At 40.0% G+C, this 20,254-nt stretch overlaps 1 protein-coding gene across 30 annotated transcripts in view; it reads left to right on the plus strand.

The window, feature by feature from the left end:
* NRXN3 (neurexin 3) overlaps positions 1-20,254 on the plus strand; it is a 1,774,064-nt gene that overhangs the window by 1,355,191 nt on the left and 398,619 nt on the right. For all 30 annotated transcript variants that reach the window (XM_070469697.1, XM_070469702.1, XM_070469686.1 and 27 more), the window contains one exon: positions 12,585-12,766. In XM_070469697.1, the coding sequence (XP_070325798.1) occupies positions 12,585-12,766 (182 nt within the window). The remainder of the gene's footprint in view (positions 1-12,584; positions 12,767-20,254) is intronic.

Genomic DNA, 20,254 nt, shown 5'->3' on the forward strand with positions numbered 1-20,254 from the left:
CCATCTCCCAGAGTTTGCTCAGACTCATGTCCATTGAGTTGGTGATGCCATCCAACCATCTCATCCTCTGTCATCCCCTTCTCCTCCTGCCTTCAATCTTTCCCAGCATCAGGGTCTTTTCCAGTGAGTCAGCTCTTTGCATCAGGTGGCCAAAGTACTGGAGTTTCAGCTTCAGCATCAGTCCTTCCAATGAATATTCGGGGTTGATTTCCTTTAGGATTGACTGGTTCAATAGCTTCTAAGCATTATTTGGAATATATTAAATCAGATCTTTTAAAAATTATTGCATTCTTTCCTGATATTTTACAACTTTATTTAGTGAGAACTTATACATTTTTGTTGTGATAATAAACATCACTATCTTCCTGATTTTAATGGAGAAAACTATGTCATTTTACTATTTAGTATGATGTTACAGTCTGTTTTTGATCAGTTTCAGTTCAGTCACTCAGTTGTGTCCAACTCTTCGCAACCCCATGGACTGCAGCATGCCAGGCTTCCCTGTCCATCACCAGCTCCCAGAGCCTACTCAAAATCATGTCCATCACATCAGTGATGCCATCCAACCATCTTATTCTCTGTCATCCCCTTCTCTTCCCGCCTTCAATCTTTCTTAGCATCAGGGTCTTTTCCAATGAGTCAGTTCTTCTCATCGGGTGGCCAAATTGGAGTTTCAGTGATCATCTCTATAATATTTAGAACACCTTTTGCAATCCCTATTTTAATTAGAATTTTTAAAGATATGACTGCTGAAGTTTTTCAAGCCTTTTTGAAAATCATGGATAAAATAATTCTACTTTAATAGGATGATGAAATTAATTTTGCTGATACTTATCTTTTGGTTGAAGTACATTATTTCTCATATTCTTTGAATGATGTCTCAATTCACCATTGAAGTTTATTCAGAAAAAATTTTAATCAATATTCATAAGTGAAATTAGTCTAAAATGTTTTGTTCTGTTTTTATGCTGTATATTTAGCAGATGTCAATATTAAGATTTTGTTGTTTGTAAATTGATTGAGGGAGATATTTAACTTTGCTTGTGATCTGGTATCATTTCAGTAATTTGGGGATTATCTTTTCTTTGAAAATTAGATAAAACTTATCTATAAAACCATCCAGACCTGCATCTTTTAAATAGTAGGACTTGAATCATGTTTCCAAAGGTTTCTGTGGTCATTTAGCATATTGAGTATTTCTAATTTTCCTTAGAAATCTTTGGCAAATTATTTTTCCTAGAAATGGTTAATTTCCTCTGGTTTTCAAATCTTTCTCTAAAGTTGTTCAAAATAGTCTTTTATATTTTTAACATTTTCTAGAGCTATGATTGTATTTTCTTTATAATTTCTGCTATCCTATCTTTTTGTCTTTGAGTTTCTCTTATTTCTGGTATTTCAGGGGCTTGTGTACTTTCTTTGACATTTTAAAGTGCAAGCTTTGGGCTTTTTAACTGTTGTTTTTAAAATACATTGGGTAAATTTAAACTTTTATTAATCATCACATTTGAGCTATTACTTTTATTTTTTTGTAATAGTGCCTTAAGTTAAAAGTCCAGTTAATTTCTGTTCATTTCCTTTATTATTATCTAGGACATTTTCTTCTGAGTAAAGCTTTCTTTGTAGCTTATAGGACTTGATATAAAACAGTCTTTTTATTAATATTCTCATGTTCTATTCATTGGAGTTTTTGAGTTATACAATCTAATTATGGAAATAATTAAGGATTTCTTTGTCAGTGAGAATATGATCAGTTTTACAAGTGTTCCAACTTAAAATGTATGTGAGCTACTGAATGGGCTCCTTTGATAGATGATATTTAGATTTCTTGGTAATGTATCAGCTTCTCATCTTGACCATTCTTTGCCAATTCATTTATAAGTCTTTTATTGTGCCCCTACATATTCCTGGCACTGAGATAGTTATCAAAAGTTCTTTATTTTCCAGGACTTTTCTAGTTGTAAAAGAAGCAAATTTGAACTATGGTTTGTGGTTTAGTTGCTAAGTCCTGTCTGACTCTTTTTGACCCCAAAGGCTGTAACCTGCAAGGCTCCTCTGTGCATGGGATTTCCCAGGCAAGAATACTGGAGTGGGTTGCCATTTCCTTCCCCACAGGATATTCCCAACCCAGAGATCGAACCTGGGTCTTCTACATTACAGGAGGTCTACTGCATTGCAGGCAGATTCTTTACCGACTGAGCCACCAAGTTTGAATTCACTTAGACTCAAGAAGCTAGCAGCTGAGAATTTCATATAAGAAATACCAAGGCACAGCTTCACAATAGGGACCGTCAAAATCAATTACTCAAACAATAAGATTTTCTTTCTTTGTCTCATTCCCGACTCAACAATTGACTTCACTTTTTGAGCCAGTGTTTCTCTTCTCACAACCTCCTTCCCATGTAGGAAATGTGGCCGTGGCAACTGTGTGCTTCTTATGGCTTAACTCTGTCATCAACCAGGGACTGAAGGGTGCTTCTCTGGATCCAGGTTCCAAAACAAAACAAACAAACAAACAAATGCAGTGATATGCTCTGATTGGTCTAATTCGTGTTAATTTACCATACCTTAGCTAATCAGCTGTATCTAAAAGGCAGAACCTGTTAAGGGCTTGACACTTACCATTCAAATCATATGATTGGTATGGGAGAAAATAGTTATTTCCACGTGAAGGGGCTTAATTTTTAAGATAAAAGAGGAAGATGTGCTAGACATAAAAATGAAGTTTCCTACAGGTACAATAATGTTGGTGAATCCCTTCACTTTTAGATGATTACCATATGTGGGCAGGAATGGTGTTATCACTTTTTTAATCATTGGGCAACTAGATACAATCATAAGTGATCATGATAGATACATGATCTTAAGTGATCATGATACCTTAAGTGATCATGATAGATATAAAAAAGGGATTTTAATAACTGAAGTTTCTTCCTTTTGCCTAACTCCTACATCAGTTCTGTGATTAAGAGATATATCTCATGGACACAGGAGTCATTACTTTTAAAAACATTAGCCAATTTTTTTGAGAAAACAATGTTTTATGAATTAGAACCATAAATACTCCAAAATCATCTGTTTATAGTCCCTGACCCCTTGAAAGTATGAAGTACATATTAATCAAGAATTTAAATCAAAGCACTGGAAACAAACAATTAATCTTCATCTGTATTTCTTTCTCACAGAATATTCAGTACATAGAAATCCCTTGAATGTTCTTATTAGAGAATATTCAAAGCTGTGGAATAAAAGAAGGAAAAGGAGGCAGACAAATGCACCCCGAACTCCTCTTTTATTCTAACTACATCCCATGAGATGTCAGAGGAATGAGTTTCCAAAAAACTGCTATGGAAAGGCTGATGAGTTATTATAAAATGATCATTTTTCTTTTTCTTTTCATTCATTTATATTTTGCCTAAGGACAAATGTATATAGAATCTTTGTACTTAGTTAATTCTGTGTAAAATAGAATGATAACATTGCTATTCTTAGATATGTTACTTTGCTTTTCTAGTATGTATTCTTGTTAAATCTAAGAAGTATTTCCATACATATACATATATAAGTATATATATGAAATATATGTACTAAAAACAGTTTTCAATGTAATTTAGGAATTGAAGGGTAATGTAAAACAGTATGACTAAAAGTGGGTGTGATTTTCTTATCAGAGCCTGCCAAAAATTCACCAAAGAAAAATCATTCAAATGTCTTCCCAGTTAGATTTCTTTTATAAATTGGAAGCTATTCCATCATATGGGATGTTGTGAACCCTAATTGATGAGTATTTACAAAGTATTTCTACACTGAGATGAAATGACAAAAAGCTGAGATGGATTCATGGGCAGATGCCTGAATGACAGTGTGAAGATATGAAAGTATAGGTGAGCCGAGTTTTACTGATTAACTCAGCAGCATTTATTTCCTGAGCATTCAGTGCTGATAGAAAAATTAAACAATGCTGTCCGTCAGGAGCTTATGGTACAGAGGATTCTGGATTTTCTTTTTTTTTTTAACAATAAAACAATATTTATTTTCTTAAACCTAAATGCTATGCAATTTCCTAGTACTTATTTTGTTTTGCTATATGAGATACTAGCTTGGTTATAAAGTTAAATTAAGTTGGCTGTAGTTAATTTCTGAAATAAAGCTCATTATAGAGTCCACCCTTCATAATTTAGAGTTTTACGAGCATGGTGTGTAATTAATCAGGAGTAGGCTATTGTCTGACCTTTTTATATACTTGATAGAGAACAACTTCATATTAAACCAGTCATGTAACTCAGATAAAATGATCAGCCCTCTACTGCTATTTCCATTGTATGGGAATTGTGTTTCTGTCTTGCTTGCTGTTTATTTTTTGCTACAGGTTAGCAAACATTGTCTTTCTACTCTCTCATTATCTCTATCCCCATGCAGTTACATAGGTAAACTTAAGGGAGATATATTCTTTAAATGAGATAGATCTGGATTAAATTCCTGATTCCTTTAGATCTGGGGCAAGTTTTTTTTTTTAAAACCTCATTTTTTAATATAGTGCTTCTCATCTTTAAAACTAGAATAGTGACCCTTATGAACTGAACTATGTCCCCTCAAAAGTTATATATTTAAGTCATAACCCCCAGTCATAGCCCCTCAGAATTTAACTGTAATTAGAGATAGAGTCTCTAAAGAGGTAATTAAGTTAAAATGAGGTCATTAGGGTGGGCTCTAATCCAAGATAGCTGGTATACCTTATAAGAAGAAGATTTTGGGACACTTGAGTAAATAGAGTGGACTGCATGACAGAATGAGGGACAAGGCCATTTCCATTGTCACGGCAGCCCTGACAGACTAACAGAGCGATTTCTAAAGTGGAAAGTATAGGAATTTGAAATATTGTACTATATACTATAATGCATGATAAATGATTCACCCATGCAGTGAGCATAATTATTAATATGAGGATTAACATGAGTATCATAAATAGCATTGTAAAGCTCTACCAAAGGTTTGTGAAAGAAATAATTGCCCCCAAGAAAGAACAATGAGCTTATGGAAATACTTTTAAGCAAAAGGAAATTTAAGTGCATCCCTGGAAGCTTTAGTTTTAGATCAATTTCAACATATAGAGAGCATTGTATACTTTCTCTCTGATTGAGGGATATGCCCTGAAAGGTTGCCTCTGTTTTCTAGCTCCATGCCCATTGGTTTCACTCATTCTTTCTTTAAGAAAGAGAAAGAAATTGCCCCATATGGAGAGAGCCCTCGCGTGGCCCAGCGTGAAGAAATGGGGCTGGGATCTCCCTGATGATATACTTGACTCAGGCGATATTGTCAGTTTCTCAGTTAGCTGAGCAGTAAATCTGATCATTTCTTTGCCGAAGATGAAGTATGTTCTTTAAAATAGATGAAATTTCTCTCTTAATGTTCAGTACCTTCAGGTTTGCTTTATTTAAGGTGACTTCATCGTCGATTTAGGTGTTTATTTCAAAAATTTCAGAGTACGCAAAATAGATCATAATAAACCATCTATGAAATAAACACATTGCAGGGCTATTTCTAAAATCTATATCCCTTACCTTGTATTCCCTTGTGGGTCCTTCTGTAATGCTGAGGTTTTGTTTTTCATGCTTTTTTTCATCTGTTATTTACCCTCCCCTTCTCCTCCTGGAGCTCTTGGCCTCCAGGAATTTCTTTACAGAAGTTAGGTCCCCTGGGTAAGCAAGATGGCCTGTGGAGGGGAGAGCAGGGCAGAATCAAGATAGGGAGGATCTGGCTCTGTCTCAGTCCCACATCAAATCATCTAATCTCTTTGAGCCTTTGTTTACCCATCTATTAAAGCAATATTAAAAATATTTACCGTTAGCACATCAGTGGGTACTGGAGAAAGAGACATCAAATAAGATACTCCCAAAGAAAGCATTTTGAACACCATTTGAGGTTATGGAATTATAACACCCCCAGAAGAGCCCGGAGTGTGCATTAGGGGAAACATGGAACAAACTAAATATGTAAAAGAAACTGAGAAACTTTGCTTTGCAGGTCATCAGTCATTGCGGGATCCTTCAGCCCTGTGTCTTCATTGCTTCGAAGAGATATTTGTCATTTTCAATGCCTTTCCATTTTAATTTTATTATCTGTGTGATAATTGATATGAATTAAAGGTAATTTTAAGTTAATAGCAATAACTACATCTACTGGCATAATATATTTTGTGTCACCAATAGCCTATTTCCAAAAGGATTTACCAATTTACAATAAAGAATACAAATGTGAATAAGGTTGAGGAAAGAGTAATAAAATAGAAATAAGGAATAGGAACCTGATATAATAAAGGAAGGGAGACATAGCTCAGTGCCATTCTATTTTAAACTGAGTTCTCAGGCAGCATTCAAAGAGTCCCCGGCGAGGAGTCTGACATCTCGTTTCTTATCCTAGTTTACCCACCAGGCGGTTTCCATGCTAAGAATTATATTATTACTTAATTTATTATTCTACCTGCTTCATTTTTCCACCAGTAAATTATCTAGTTCTCTTTTTAATTTTAGTTTGTTTTGATTGAAGCATTGTTGGTTTACAGTGTTGCCTTAATTTCAGGCGTAAAGCAAAGTGACTCGGTTGCATATATATGTATATGCTCACGCTCAGCTGCTTCAGTCATGTCTAACTCTTTGCGGCCTTATGAACTATAGCCCTCCAGGCTCCTCTATCCATGGACTTTACTCAGGCAAGAAGTGCACTGGGAAGACCCAGAGGGATGGGATGGAGAGGGAGGCGGGAGCGGGGATCGGGATGAGGAACACATGTAAATCCATGGCTGATTCATGTCAGTGTATGGCACAAACCACTACAATATTATAAAGTAATTAGCCTCCAACTAATAAAAATAAATGGAAAAAAAAAAAAAAGAATACTGGAGTGGGTTGCCATGCCCTTCTTCAGGGGATCTTCCCGATCCAAGGATCAAACCCAGGTCTCCTGCATTGCAGGCAGATTCTTTACTGTTGAGCCACTGGGGAAGCCCCGTGTGTGTGTGTGTGTGTGTGTGTGTGTGTGTGTATGTACTTTTGCAGAGTTTTTTCCCATATAAGTTATTACAAAATATTGAGTATAGTTCCTTGTAAGTTCTCTTTACATGCAACTCTCTTAGGTCTCTCCTTGGAGATGCTTCCAAACATGTCCCATTTTAACACCAATTGAAAATTATTTCAGAAACAGCTACTTCATTGTTTTTAAACATAAACATATAACCGATATAATATATAAATGCTTTTCTGGAGTCCTGTATCTTTAATTATTTGAGGGGGAAAGATAGTAAATAAATTCCAGGTAGTCTATCATATTTTCGAACTAAACCTTCCCTTCTTTATACACATACCTACACACATGTACATGCAAATGTATACACATATGTGGTGGTGGTGGTTTAGTCACTAAGTTGGGTCCAACTCTTGGGACCCCATGGACTGTAGCCCACCGGGCTCCTCTGTCCATGGGATTTTCTAGGTGTGTATATATTATTTTTATTTCTAATGTACATCTCAGAGAAGGCAATGGCACCCCACTCCAGTACTTTTGCCTGGAAAATCCCATGGACGGAGAAGTCTGGTAGGCTGCAGTCCATGGGGTCGCAAAGAGTCAGACACGACTGAGCGACTTCACATTCACTTTCCACTTTCATGCATTTGAGAAGGAAATGACAACCCACTCCAGTGTTCTCACCTGGAGAATCCCAGGGACAGGGGAGCCTGGTGGGCTGCCGTCTATGGGGTCGCACAGAGTTGGACACGACTGAAGCGACTTAGCAGCAGCAGCAGCAGTATAAATCTTAAATAGAACCTTGATCCTATTCCTGTTTGTAATCCCCTATATGAGTAACATGCTGTATGGACATGGAGCTTCCAAAATCACCATCAGCTCCATCCCAATAAAGAGCTAGCCAGTTATGAAAACTATGAGCCAGACCCATTGTGGGTAAATTTTCAGATGAAAGAAGTTGTGGGTTAAGTAACATGTAATGCTTGTTGACTATTTGAAGAGGTAGTGTATGTACCTTATCATGGCTAATGGCCACAGAATGGAGATTCCATTACTGAAACAGTGTGTTGGTTAGAACTAGTAAAGCAACCTCAGTTGCTTGCCAACTTGCAAATTCTTCAATGTTAAAAGGCCAAAATGCTACCACAGCATTTTTTTTCCCATCAGTTCAATTAATCACTTTTGTTAGCAAGCAGAGAATTTACATGGTCCTGATTATTGATAACTGTAGTATGATCTTAGCATAAGCATACTGAGCACAGTGAGAAACCAGCAATCAGAAATGCTAGACTCCTTCTTGGGGTGGAAGGTGTGTGATGTGGAATGCATGGCTTAGAAGTGAAAATCTTTAATGGATTAAGGAGGATTCTTATGGTTCCTGAGATGTTCCCCAAAAGTTTTTGTAATGTGATTTGTAATCCACATGTAAAAATAACAAAATGAACTTTTAAATTTGAAAATGTAAAACAAAATAATTCTATGTTCCCCCTGGGACTCTATGGTATTTTATATGAAAATGACCAGAAAGCATCTATTTACCTTAAAAACTATGCACAATAACAAAGCTAACTAAAGAAGAAAATAATAATAATAGTAGGTTACCAGATTAGAGGGTTGTAACTATTAATTAACTTCCTTTAAAGCCAACATTGGATCATGGGAGCATCCGGGGTCTTTAGTCACCCTTACTAGCAAATTCAGTACAAGAATACATTTTAATATTTATTTCTACATAGCAAAATAAGCCATATGTTAAGGATTGGTGGCTCAGAGGTGAAGAATCTGCCTGCCAATGCAAGAGATGCAGGAGACATGGGTTTGATCTCTGGGTTGGGAAGGTCTCCTGGAGGAGAAAATGTCAGCCCACTCCAGTATTCTCGACTGAAAAATCCTATGGACAGAGGAGCCTCAGTCAGTCAGTTTGGTCACTCAGTTGTGTCCAATTCTTTTGGACCCCATGGACTACAGCATGCCAGGCTTCCCTGTCCATCACCAACTCCTGGAGCTTGCTCAAACTTATGTCCATTGAGTCAGTGATGCCATCCAACCATCTCAACCTCTGTCATCCCCTTCCCCTGCCTTCAATCTTTCCCAGCATCAGGGTCTTTTCCAATGAGTCAGTTCTTCGCATCAGGTGGCCAAAGCATTGGAGCTTCAGCTTCAACATCAGTTTTCCCAATTAATATTCAGGGTTGATTTCCTTTAGGATTGACTGGTTTGATCTCCTTGCAGTCCAAGAAACTCTCAAGAGTCTTCTCCAACACCACAGTTCAAAGCATCAATTCTTCAGTGCTCAGCTTTCTTTATGGTCCAACTCTCACATCCATACGTAACTACTGGAAAAACCATAGCTTTGACTACACGGATCTTTGTTGGGAAAGTAATGTCTCTGCTTTTTAACACACTGTCTAGGTTGGTCATAGCTTTTCTTCCGAGGAGCAAGCATCTTTTAATTTCATGGCTGCAGTCAACATCTTCAGTGATTTTGGAGCCCAAGAAAATAAAGTCTGTCACCATTTCCACTGTTTCCCCATCTGTTTGCCAAGAAGTGATGGGACTGGATGCCATGATCTCTTAGTTTTTTGAATGTTGAGTTTTAAGCCAGCTTTTTCACTCTCCTCTTTGACTTTCATCAAGAGGCTCTTTAGTTCTTCTTCACTTTCTACCATAAGGGTGGTGTCATCTGCATATCTGAGGTTATTGATATTTGTGGAATCAGGTGGAATCAGCCCACCTGAGGAATCTGGTGGGCTCCAGTCTGTAGGGTCACAGAGCTGGACACAACTGAGCACGCACGCTCAAGGACTTTGTACCTTTTTTGCCCTTTTCACCTATAAAGTTAGAATTATCTAACATAGTGACATCCTAAATTCAGAAAACAGAAGCAGTAAAAATAACTGAAATGATACGTTATATCTACTTATCCTAATATTGTCATAGTATAATTTCATTCTTTGTTTATTTAAAAAAATTGCAGTCATGGTGACCTTCTAGTCACTATATATAAGAAGTTGTGTTTTTATCTTTTAAAATACTCTTCCTCTTTGTATTCTATATATTGAGAATTACTGAACAGGACAGTGGTTGAAAATATAAGCAGAGTAGAAAGTTTCTAAAGTTAATGGATAGAAAGGCAGACTAACCTTTGAAAAAATGTTAGATTTGTGTACTATGGCTTTTTTTCTTTTCTTATTCTGCTTCATTCTAATGAGAAGATGTGAAAAAAATGAAGTGCAGTCAACTTTATATCCTTGGTATAGTTTAGTATAGAATGATATTAAGCTATGATTAGTATAAGGTAAAGCCAGGATTTGGTAGGCAGGAGGGTCCAAGTGGAGACTTAAGGAGGGTGTCAGTTATTTAAATCTGATCCTTGGGTCTCTATTTCCAAACAGTGTTAATCAATGAACTACTCCATAGGACTATTGTTGTGAGAATGAGGATCCAGCTAATGAATTTGAAAAATCTTTTGCAAACTGTAATGTACCATGTATATGCTGTCGCTGTTATCAGTATTTTACTTCTTCTTTTTGTAGTGACAAAATTATTTCCTGATAGACTATGCATTTACTCCTGTAGCAGAATCCACTATATATTTAGGACCGAATAGGGAAAGATTTTATAAATGGCCACAAAAATGTCACAGGCTAATTTGCATTTTTGGTGATTCTATACAATAATTACTGAGTAACCTTCAGTTTTCCAAATAAAGAATAAAGGGAATGGTGGTGATATTTGTAATCATCTACAGAAAGGAAATTATTTAAGTGTTTCACAGATGGAGAGATATTAAGGGTAAATCATTATATCCAGATTTCTAATTTTAAGAGGCTTTGAAGGTGTTTGTGGATAGTAAAGAGCAAACATTGTTGCGCATGTAGAATTAAACATAAACTTTCCATACCACAATCCTCAAAATCTCCAGGTGAATGTGGAGGGCTTTTTCAGACCCCCATCCCCTAAGAACTGAGAAATTCATAAAAGGAAAATAATGTTACGCTACATGTAATACACAAACTGAGCATACTGGAGCAACTAGAGTAGTGACCTTTCAAAGAGGACAAATTAAATTCTACATGCCTCAGAATGCAATGTGGCTTAAAGCTTTAGAAAAGGATAAGGCATGACACATACTACTAATTCTAGCCTCGTAGCAGCTTACTCTGTTATTTCTGAACAGGCTGCATAACTCATTTCTTCTTCAAACAACATAATTCAACCCAATATTCTCTGTAAACTAAATGTAGACCCATGCTGGGGATTTTTAGAAAATTCTAGAGATATAGGAATGCTTGTCTCATGTTACTTTAAAACAGTTTCAAGGATTGGACTATTATCAGTGGGAAACACACAAGAAAATCTGGTGCCAAATGTTCTCTGAACTTTGAGATGAATGACATATGGAATTACTCACTAAGGGTAACATACATACAGCTGTGGAAACTACAATGATATAGCTGTTTTGGCTACCAAATCTGCATACTTTTCCCCAAATTCAGATTTAAAAACTTGTTTTAAAAGTAGACCTTTGAAATGTATGAGATGTAAGTATTTTCCTTATTTTTCTTCCTCTTTATATTATCAAGTGTGAAACAGATCACCAGCCCAGGTTGGATGCATGAGATAAGTGCTCAGGGCTGGTGCACTGGGATGACCCAGAGGGATGGGATGGGGAGATAGGTGGGAGGGGGGTTCAGGATGGGGAACACATGTAAATCCATGGCTGGTTCATGTCAATGTACGGCAAAAACCACTACAATACTGTAAAGTAATGAGCCTCCAACTTATAAAAATAAATGAAAAAAAAAGCTAATAAAAAATAAATACATAAATATTTTTAAATTAATATATTCTTACTGACCCTTGGGTGTGTGAATTATAAGAGCTAAAACACAACTAAATATTAAAAACACCATTGAACCTACTATTCATAAGTGAATGCTGTTTGTCATGATCAAAATTCATTCAACTGAATTTTTTTTTCCCCGTGTCTCCTATATCTTCTTTTTGAAATTTAGTCTGGAAAGGAGTATCTGGTTTGCCTGGTATGCTGTCACAGCTAGGGGGAAAAAATATAGAGTTAATTTTTTAAAGGCCTCTGCAATTAATGTTTACCACCTTTTATATAGCAATATAAGAGTGAAATAGACAAATGCGTTGAGTCAGGTAACTCGGTTTTCTCAGGCTTTCTTTTCTGAGAGGGTGGCCGAAGGTTCCTTTCTCATGCCGTCCTGGCTGAGACTGAAGATGGAATAGTTGTTTGTCCCAAGGTAGCAGAGGTCTCAGACATGGCGTGCTCTCCGCCCTCTGCCCTTGTTCAGCGGGACCTGGAGACGCGAGGACCGCCTCTCGCTAGCATCTGCTTTGTGATTAGCTCCTGTCGCCCGCCTCTTTAATTTGGGGTGACGGCCGTCTTCTGCGCCCCTACACTGCATCGCTCTTGGTCTCCGGATCTGGGCACGTGAAGGCGGGCGTGCTCCACGCCGCCTGCGCAGTCTCGGCGGGGTGACCGCCGCGGGCAGGAGCCCTGCAGAGCCCTCACGCTCCCTCTCTCCTTGGTTTCGCAGCTGGCGCCACGTACATCTTCGGGAAGAGCGGAGGCCTCATCCTCTACACCTGGCCGGCCAACGACAGGCCCAGCACGCGCTCCGACCGCCTGGCCGTGGGCTTCAGCACAACCGTGAAGGACGGCATCCTGGTGCGCATCGACAGCGCCCCGGGCCTCGGCGACTTCCTCCAGCTTCACATCGTGAGTACCGGGCTGGGGCCCGGATTCTCTTGTCTTCCTGGTGGTCTGAGTGAGTGAGCCAGATAACTGCCGTGGAACATTCTAGGCTGGTGCGACACTGGAGCACGTGCTTATATCCTTGCCTCGGTGTGCTGGAGCCACACCTAAGGGGTGCTGTGTGTTAAGCCTCATTCCCTACCCCCTTGGATGTGAACCGTGATGCCCAGAGGGTGCCTCGGGAATAACGCATCCTGTCCAGACTCCTTCCTCTATTGTGCGGTTTGGCCATGAGACGTTTAGCAGACCACTTAGGTGTAAATTGGAGAAGGAAATGGCAACCCACTGCAGTCCTCTTGCCTGGAAAATTCCATGGATGGAGGAGCCTGGTGGGCTACAACCCATGGGGTCGCAAAGAGTCAGACACGACTGAGCGACTTCACTTCCACTTAGGTGTAAATAAGAGGCTGACCAGGTATGGTTCATCTTCAACTGGTGCAAATGGCAAGGCCATCTTGAGTGTCAGTGATCGCCTACGTTTGGGAGTCAGCCAAGGTTTTCTCCAAAGTAGGGGTCCCCAACCTCCGAGCCACAGACTGGTAGCTCCCATCAGATTAGCAGCAGTATTAGATCAGAAATAAAGTGCACAACTAATGTAGTGCCTTTGAATCACCCTGAAACCACCCCCACCCCCGTCCATGGAAAAATTGTCTTCCACAAAACTGCTCCCTGGTGCCAAAAAGGTTGGGGACCTCTCTGTGAAGGGCCAAATAGAAATACTTGGGGCTTTTCGGATCATGCAGTCTCTGACTAGCTACTCAACTCTGCCATTGTTAATGTGAAAGCAGCCACAGCCAATCCATCGTTAAAGAAATGTGCGTGATTATATTGCAATAAAAATATGTTTATAAAAACAGACTGATGGCTGTGCTTGGGCAACCTCTGCCCAAGCCTGCAGGCTTTCTTGTAGAGATGTAAAGAACACATGGTAAAAACTGAGGCCACAGTGGGTGGGGCAGACAGAGGCAATGCAATGGCCAGGAGTTGGTGTATGCGTGTGTCTTATATATCCGATGTTTTGCTTGTATATGTAAACCCAATAGGACTGCGCCCTCACTCACTGCAGATCATTAAGAACACAGTGCAATTCAAAGAAATTAAAATGATTTGGAGGAAAAAATTACTTCGTTATGAGGATAGAAAATATTTTTATAGCAACAATTAACCCATTTTATCACCTGTGAGTCTGCAGTTAGGAAAGTAGGCTAGAGAAGGATATGATTCTCATCCATAAGTACCCAGAGTGCAGCCACCAAGAGCAAAGAGAGGAATTGCTCTCATTAGTTAGCAGTGACAAGGCTAGAAAGAATGGGTTTAATTTGGAGCAATAAGAATTCAGTTTAAATAGCAGGGGGGATAAAGCAGTTAAGAAGAAAAGGCATCTGGGGATTATCCCCAACCTCCAAAATGGAGGAGAAGGGACGTTTCTTGGTAATCTTTGAATGTGAGTTTTGCTAACGTGTCCATCTACTGAGGAAAGTGGGGTGAGATTTCCTTGCTGGGCTCTGGGGTGGTGGTGGCTGGCTGGAACCATACAGCAAGCTCAGCCCTGGAAACAGTGCGCCTCTCCAGCACCTGCTCTTCAGCAGGCCTTGGAAATAGAAGCAGCTGGAAGGAAAAGGCTTGAGCTGGAAGCCTGTCTGATCTCAGGGTGAGCCAAAACAAGCCAAGACTCTGCTCAGAAAGGCAGAGAAGCACTGGTTAGAAGCAACCGGCTTCAAAATGCAGAAGAGTGGTCTTGAAGAGAGCCGTGAACCTTTAACACTTCCTCGGATGCTTCAGACACCATATGGTGCTCTGAGCCTGAGCTCAAGCCTTTTAAAAAGTCATGCCAAGGAGCAGAGAGAAACAAGCCATAGTTAGTACAGTTTATCTTTATTTGGCCTCTAAGAACCACCATAATTTACAAAACTCTGTGAGATTTATGCTGCATATAACTTAATGACTATTTCATGGCAGCTATAACTAGGCTATTATTACCAGTTCACTTGCATTTTCACGGTGATTTATCTTCTTTTTTTATTCAGTGTGACTTACTAAGAAAAATATGATTTGGCACAGCCATGAGCATCCTTTTCGAGTCCAATCATGTGCTGCTGGTTTATCCATTTCTTCCCATTTGTGTTTTGCAAAGCAATTCCACTTTCAGGAGAAATATTTTCTTATTTTCTGGTAGTTTACTTGGAGTTGGCAGCATTTTTATAAAATGGATATGAGGATCCTGGGAACTCCTAGGGAGAACCAAAGCAGTCCATTTTGATCTCTTTTTTAAAAGCAAGCATACAAGAAATTTTACATCAGAATGTCCCCCTTGGGTATTGTGAACTGATTCCCATGATGTTCTCATTGCTTAAACATTCTGGAAAATTCCAACAGATTCTCCTTCAGAGCTTGGGTTAGGAAATGCCATCTGGCATTTTTTGAGAAAAGAAAAAGAGACCCTATGATGTGAAAAAACCATACCATTCTGGAATGGACCTGACATATCTCTGGCCCTCTGGAGCATGGGGACTCCTTCACTGGTGTGTTCATTTCAAATCATCTTTTATTCACTGGTGCAATATCTCTGGTGTCTGCCAGAGACAGAAAGTGTATGTGATGGTACTCCAATAAAAATGTGCTTATAAGAACAGGCTGCAGATTGTATGTTGGTGACCACTGCCCTAGACTGGGCAGACGTCCTCAGAGAGATATAAAGAACATGTGATTAAAAACTGACATCAGAATCGGCAGAGGAAAAGGAAGGTTCCTTACTCTAGTGGAGAGAAGGTCAAAGAACTTGACGAAATCCAGCCTCTTGCTTTGGACACTGAGGTAGCTGCGTCAGGAAAATGAAGCCTCAGATGCCTACTAGATAATTCTGTGTGATTTTCACTATCTGTCAAACATGGATTTGTTTATTACACACAGTCTGTTTCCTTGTACTAGAGAAAATTACTCAGAAAGAAAGGAATGTAAGGGCCATTACTCAGAGCGGAAAGGTTTGGAGAGGAAGCAAAGCATTTCATTCCCCCTGTAGTGACCCTTGGAGAAGAGAACCAGTGAAAGCGATGACAGGTGCGAAGAGGACGTGAAGGCAGGGTAAATCCCAGGGCCAAGGGAAAACACAATCAAGTGGGCGTGAGCAAGAGAGGACACACTTGCCCAGAGATGGGCTCTGGCCAGGGTCGTCTGTGGGCAGAGCTGCATTCTTCGAGCGTGGGTGTTAATTGCGGAGACAACCAAAAGTACCTTGCTGCTATTCCAGAGTGGTTGTCAAGCTAATACGTTGCACAGAAAAAGAGTATAAACTCTGAAATTAGCATGTGTTTGCACGTACACACATGCAAGAGAGAGAAAGAGAGACATGAAGGGAGAGATTGAGAATTTGTGTTTTGTAAACTGCTGCGAGAGGCAATTCCTAGGAATTCCTGACTTTTTGAGCAATGGTAACACAGTGTTTGGAAGAAGCCCTTTTTACCCCCAACTTAACCTATCTGAGGGAAGAGAAAATTCTCTCCCAAGAACACTGGGGAGTCTGACGCCAGGATGAGCAACCACTCTCTAAAACAAGACTTGCCTGTTGTCAAGACACCAGAGCAGGAATGCAGAGAACATCATCCTGCATGCCAGTTCTGAGTGCTGCTCCCTCCATGCAAGCTTTGCATTGGGAGGATTTGGGAGAGTAGAAGGCAAATAAAGCAAGTGGAAGTTCAGGCTTCCACCATCCTTGTCTGCCACCTGTGTGGAAGCGGGGCTGCAAGGACTGAAGCGGGCTGCCCGTTTATTCCACTTCCTCTAGGCTTCACCGCCCTTCTTCACACCCTTGAAGTCTCCCATATCTCTTCCTTTGCCATCCTAAAGTCACCATACCTAAAAAACTCTTTGGGGAAGTAGGTATCTTTTTCAGCTCATGTTCCCCTGGAGGCCCTTGCGTCACTGACTAATTACTTTAGTCAGCTTCTTACGTTCCTTCCCCCACCAGGCTAAAGTCAGCTGCTCTGACAGGGTTTGAGAGCAAGTTAGTTCAGTCACTCAGTCAGGTCCCACTCTTTGCGACCCCATGGACTGCAGCATGCCAGGCCTCCCTGTCCATCACCAACTCCCGAAGCTTACTCAAACTCATGAGAGCAAGAAGGAGAAATAAATCAGCATGACTAGTTTGGAGACATACGACATGGGGGAGTGGCAGGAATTCATGGAGAGAGCTTGGTCAGAATGAAGGCTTTGTTGTCCTGGGGTAAAAAGAATTGGTACAAAGAAAGGGATAGTCACACAGGCCTGGAGAGATGCTGTAGGCAGTTTTTCCTATTTTACACTTTGCTCACGTTATCTGTCGTTCTTGCCGAAAGAACAGGGGCTCTTCCTTCTTGGGCTGATTTCTTTTAAACCAAACATCTTCCCACTCACCTGAGTCTCATGGTAATTAAATAGGCTTGTTGAACAAGACAAGAATTAGATCATTAAAAAAAAAGAAATCAGAGAAGGCCAAGAGATCAAAATAATTTAGACTGTTTGCTTCAAGTTAGCTTGTGTTTCTTCATTTTTGGTTTACGCATCCGTGATGTACTATTTTCTGTGTCAATTATTAATCATGATATTAATGAAATCATAGATGAGATGTGTCTAACAAAGGCAAAAAAATCTTTGCTGAAATGTGTGCTCATGAAATCAAATTCTATGGAGGGAGGGTCTCATAGGACAGAGGGATTTTTACAAATCATTACTTCAAATGTAAGTTCCCTCCGTTGAAATCTATTGTTGAGAAATTAATCTGCTCAGTATTTGGAGAGAAGCTATCCATTGTGAAGACACCTGCCTGTTGACCTTGTGCCTATGGAGCTGTCTTATGTTACAGTCACCTTTATACAATAGGGACAAAACTGAATATGACCGGAGAAAGGATTACCATGAGGTGCTTGCCATTGCTATCGTGAAACTCTTGACAGTCTCCTTTCACCACCTGAAAAACAGAAGGATGGGGAGAACTGGGCAACAATTAGCTTCTCTTTATGTAGTTAATGCAGGGTGTAGAAAAGGCATCCTATTAATTTTCTTCTTTCTGTGTGTAATTTACAGTAAATCCTCTTGGATTCATTTTTTAATTATGAGCCTTTCAGGAACAGTGAAAATTTATGTGTCAGGACACCTGTTTTGTTTGACAAGAATCTATAATCTTCCCCGACTGTTTCCTTCCTGACTTACAATGTAGACACTTACGTAAAACAAAGGAGAAGAGAAAGGGTTATTGTTCACATTGACCCCCTTTTCATAAGGGCACAGTGTTCTCTTTCCAACACCCCCCTTCCAAAAAAAAAAAAAAACAATAAAAAAGACTGATGGTATTCTCTCATTGTCAAGTTTGGGAAATCAGATTTTATTAAGTTTGGCCTGTATAGTATTGTTTTTCCATAATTTATAGCACTTGAAAGACTCCTGGAGGAAAAATGGGAGCAGAGCTGAATTATGATAAATGGTCTGTTGCTCACATCTATTGCATCTATAAATTGCTGGCCCAGATGTTTCACTTGGCTGTCTGTGTGTGGGATAGTCACAGTAAACCATCAACCTCTGGGTTGATCTTCAGTGAAGTTGGCTGGCTGTTAGCTTAGGTTCATCTCTGGATTTGGCCAGTGGCAGGACTGGATGGGATTCAGGCACGGCACGTGGAGGAATCTTCAGAGGAGTCCAGAGTAGTGTTGGCGTTCAAGACTGGTAACAGAAGTCAAGAGAAAAAGAACAGGGAAACAACAAAAGTATCCACCAGATGCAATTTCGCTTCCCACAGAGTGCTGCGCACTGCAGGCTGGCTCTGCTTTTCCTTTAGCTGCTATTTGTTCTTAGTGAAAAAGGCCTCTTTGGGTTTTCTAGGCTTAGGAGCTTTTCCAGATCATTAGCCACTTCTGTGGAGAGGGCCTGCTGGGGACCCTCTCTGCAGCTCCCAGCTTAGCTGTTCCATCCTGGCGGAGTTGGAGGAGAAGGTGGGAGAAGGGAGTGGCGGGGGGTTTTGATGGAGTGACTGCTTATGTAAGCTGAACCAGAGGCAGCATCTGCATGCAAGTTGTGTGTCTTTTCTCAGATCTTTGCTGTTCCCAAGATATTTTGATCTAAATCCATTGACTTTGATTCCACGCGTGGTATTGAGAGTCAGAATGCCATAGTAGAAAAATGTGCTTAATTTGTGGTTGGAAGACTTGGATTTAAGTCTTATTTCTGTCCATTTCCAGTGAGCTACTTGGCTTTCAGCAAGTCGCTCCACTACTTTGAGCCTCTCCTTTCTCTTCTTTAAAGTGGGCACTGATAAAGATGACCTCATATGATTTTCCCGGGGCTCAGATGAAATAAAGTTTTCAGAAGTTGTTATTGGCGAAGGACTGCATGAAAAGAGAAGGGTAGTTTTCTTGATGAAATATCTAGCAGGTGATGACTTCATTGGAGAAAAAAAAGTAGTGGAAGGAAGTGTTTTATCATGAAAAGCAGAATTTCATTTTAAGTGTTTTTGAAGTCAGCTGAGACAATTTCTGCAAGCAAATTCCGATTTTATCTGATCAAAAGCAAATTTTTGAATTACTAACATCTACAGTTGAGACGTTTGGAGGGTCCTGTTAGCATGCAGTGAAGAACCCAGCTCTGGCTGAGTGAGTCCTGATTGAGTCAATAGACTGAGTAGACCCCTGCAGCATCCTCAGTGCCTCATTTAGGCCATGATGTCCCTACAGTGTCACGAGGCGATGCACTGTGCTTCCACTGTCCTTCATGTTCCAAAGGGTTCTGTACTCACCTGTGAAATCATAGTCCATCCTGCCCTAAAGTTCCTTCCTCAATTGTATGAACCATAGCTCATCTTGCAAAAAGAAGGAGATGGAGGAAGAGGTGGTAGTCGTGGTCCCAGGGGTGGAGGGGGATGGGGAGGAGGGGCAGGGAAGGAGGGAGGAGGAGAAGAAGGAAACAGTAACAGCAGGCAGGACCATCAAGGGAGCCAAATCTTCCTAGATGAGGATGGTGTGAAAGTGGTTTGAGACCCACCATGGGCATCGGATAAAGACCTAGAGGGCTTTGCCCTATTCATGGGCATCAGTAGGGCCCAGAAAGGGTCATGGCTGGAAAGAACATCCCAGTGTGGGTCCAGCCAGATTGAGCAGAGGTGAGCAGCTGCTGCTGTCAAGGAAACTGGAAGCATAAAGGAACATATCTAGATAAAAAGCATTTCATAGAAGTTTGAGTCCTCAGACATAAAAGAAAAATGAATGATAAATTTAGTGTACAGATGAAATGTACAGTAATATAGCTGGAAAAATTGAGTTGACAATGCATGTGGAAAATATTTTATAGCTGGGAGACAGTTATGAGAAGCGAGGCCAAATGACCATATCTTTCTCATTTATCACTGACACCACTGACACTCTGACTGTTAACTGATGGCAGTGCTGTTCCCGAATCATCAATGCATATATGTAATATAAGTTTAGAAAG

Source organism: Odocoileus virginianus, chromosome 6 (assembly GCF_023699985.2).
Source record: "Odocoileus virginianus isolate 20LAN1187 ecotype Illinois chromosome 6, Ovbor_1.2, whole genome shotgun sequence".
Classification (NCBI taxonomy): domain Eukaryota; kingdom Metazoa; phylum Chordata; class Mammalia; order Artiodactyla; family Cervidae; genus Odocoileus; species Odocoileus virginianus.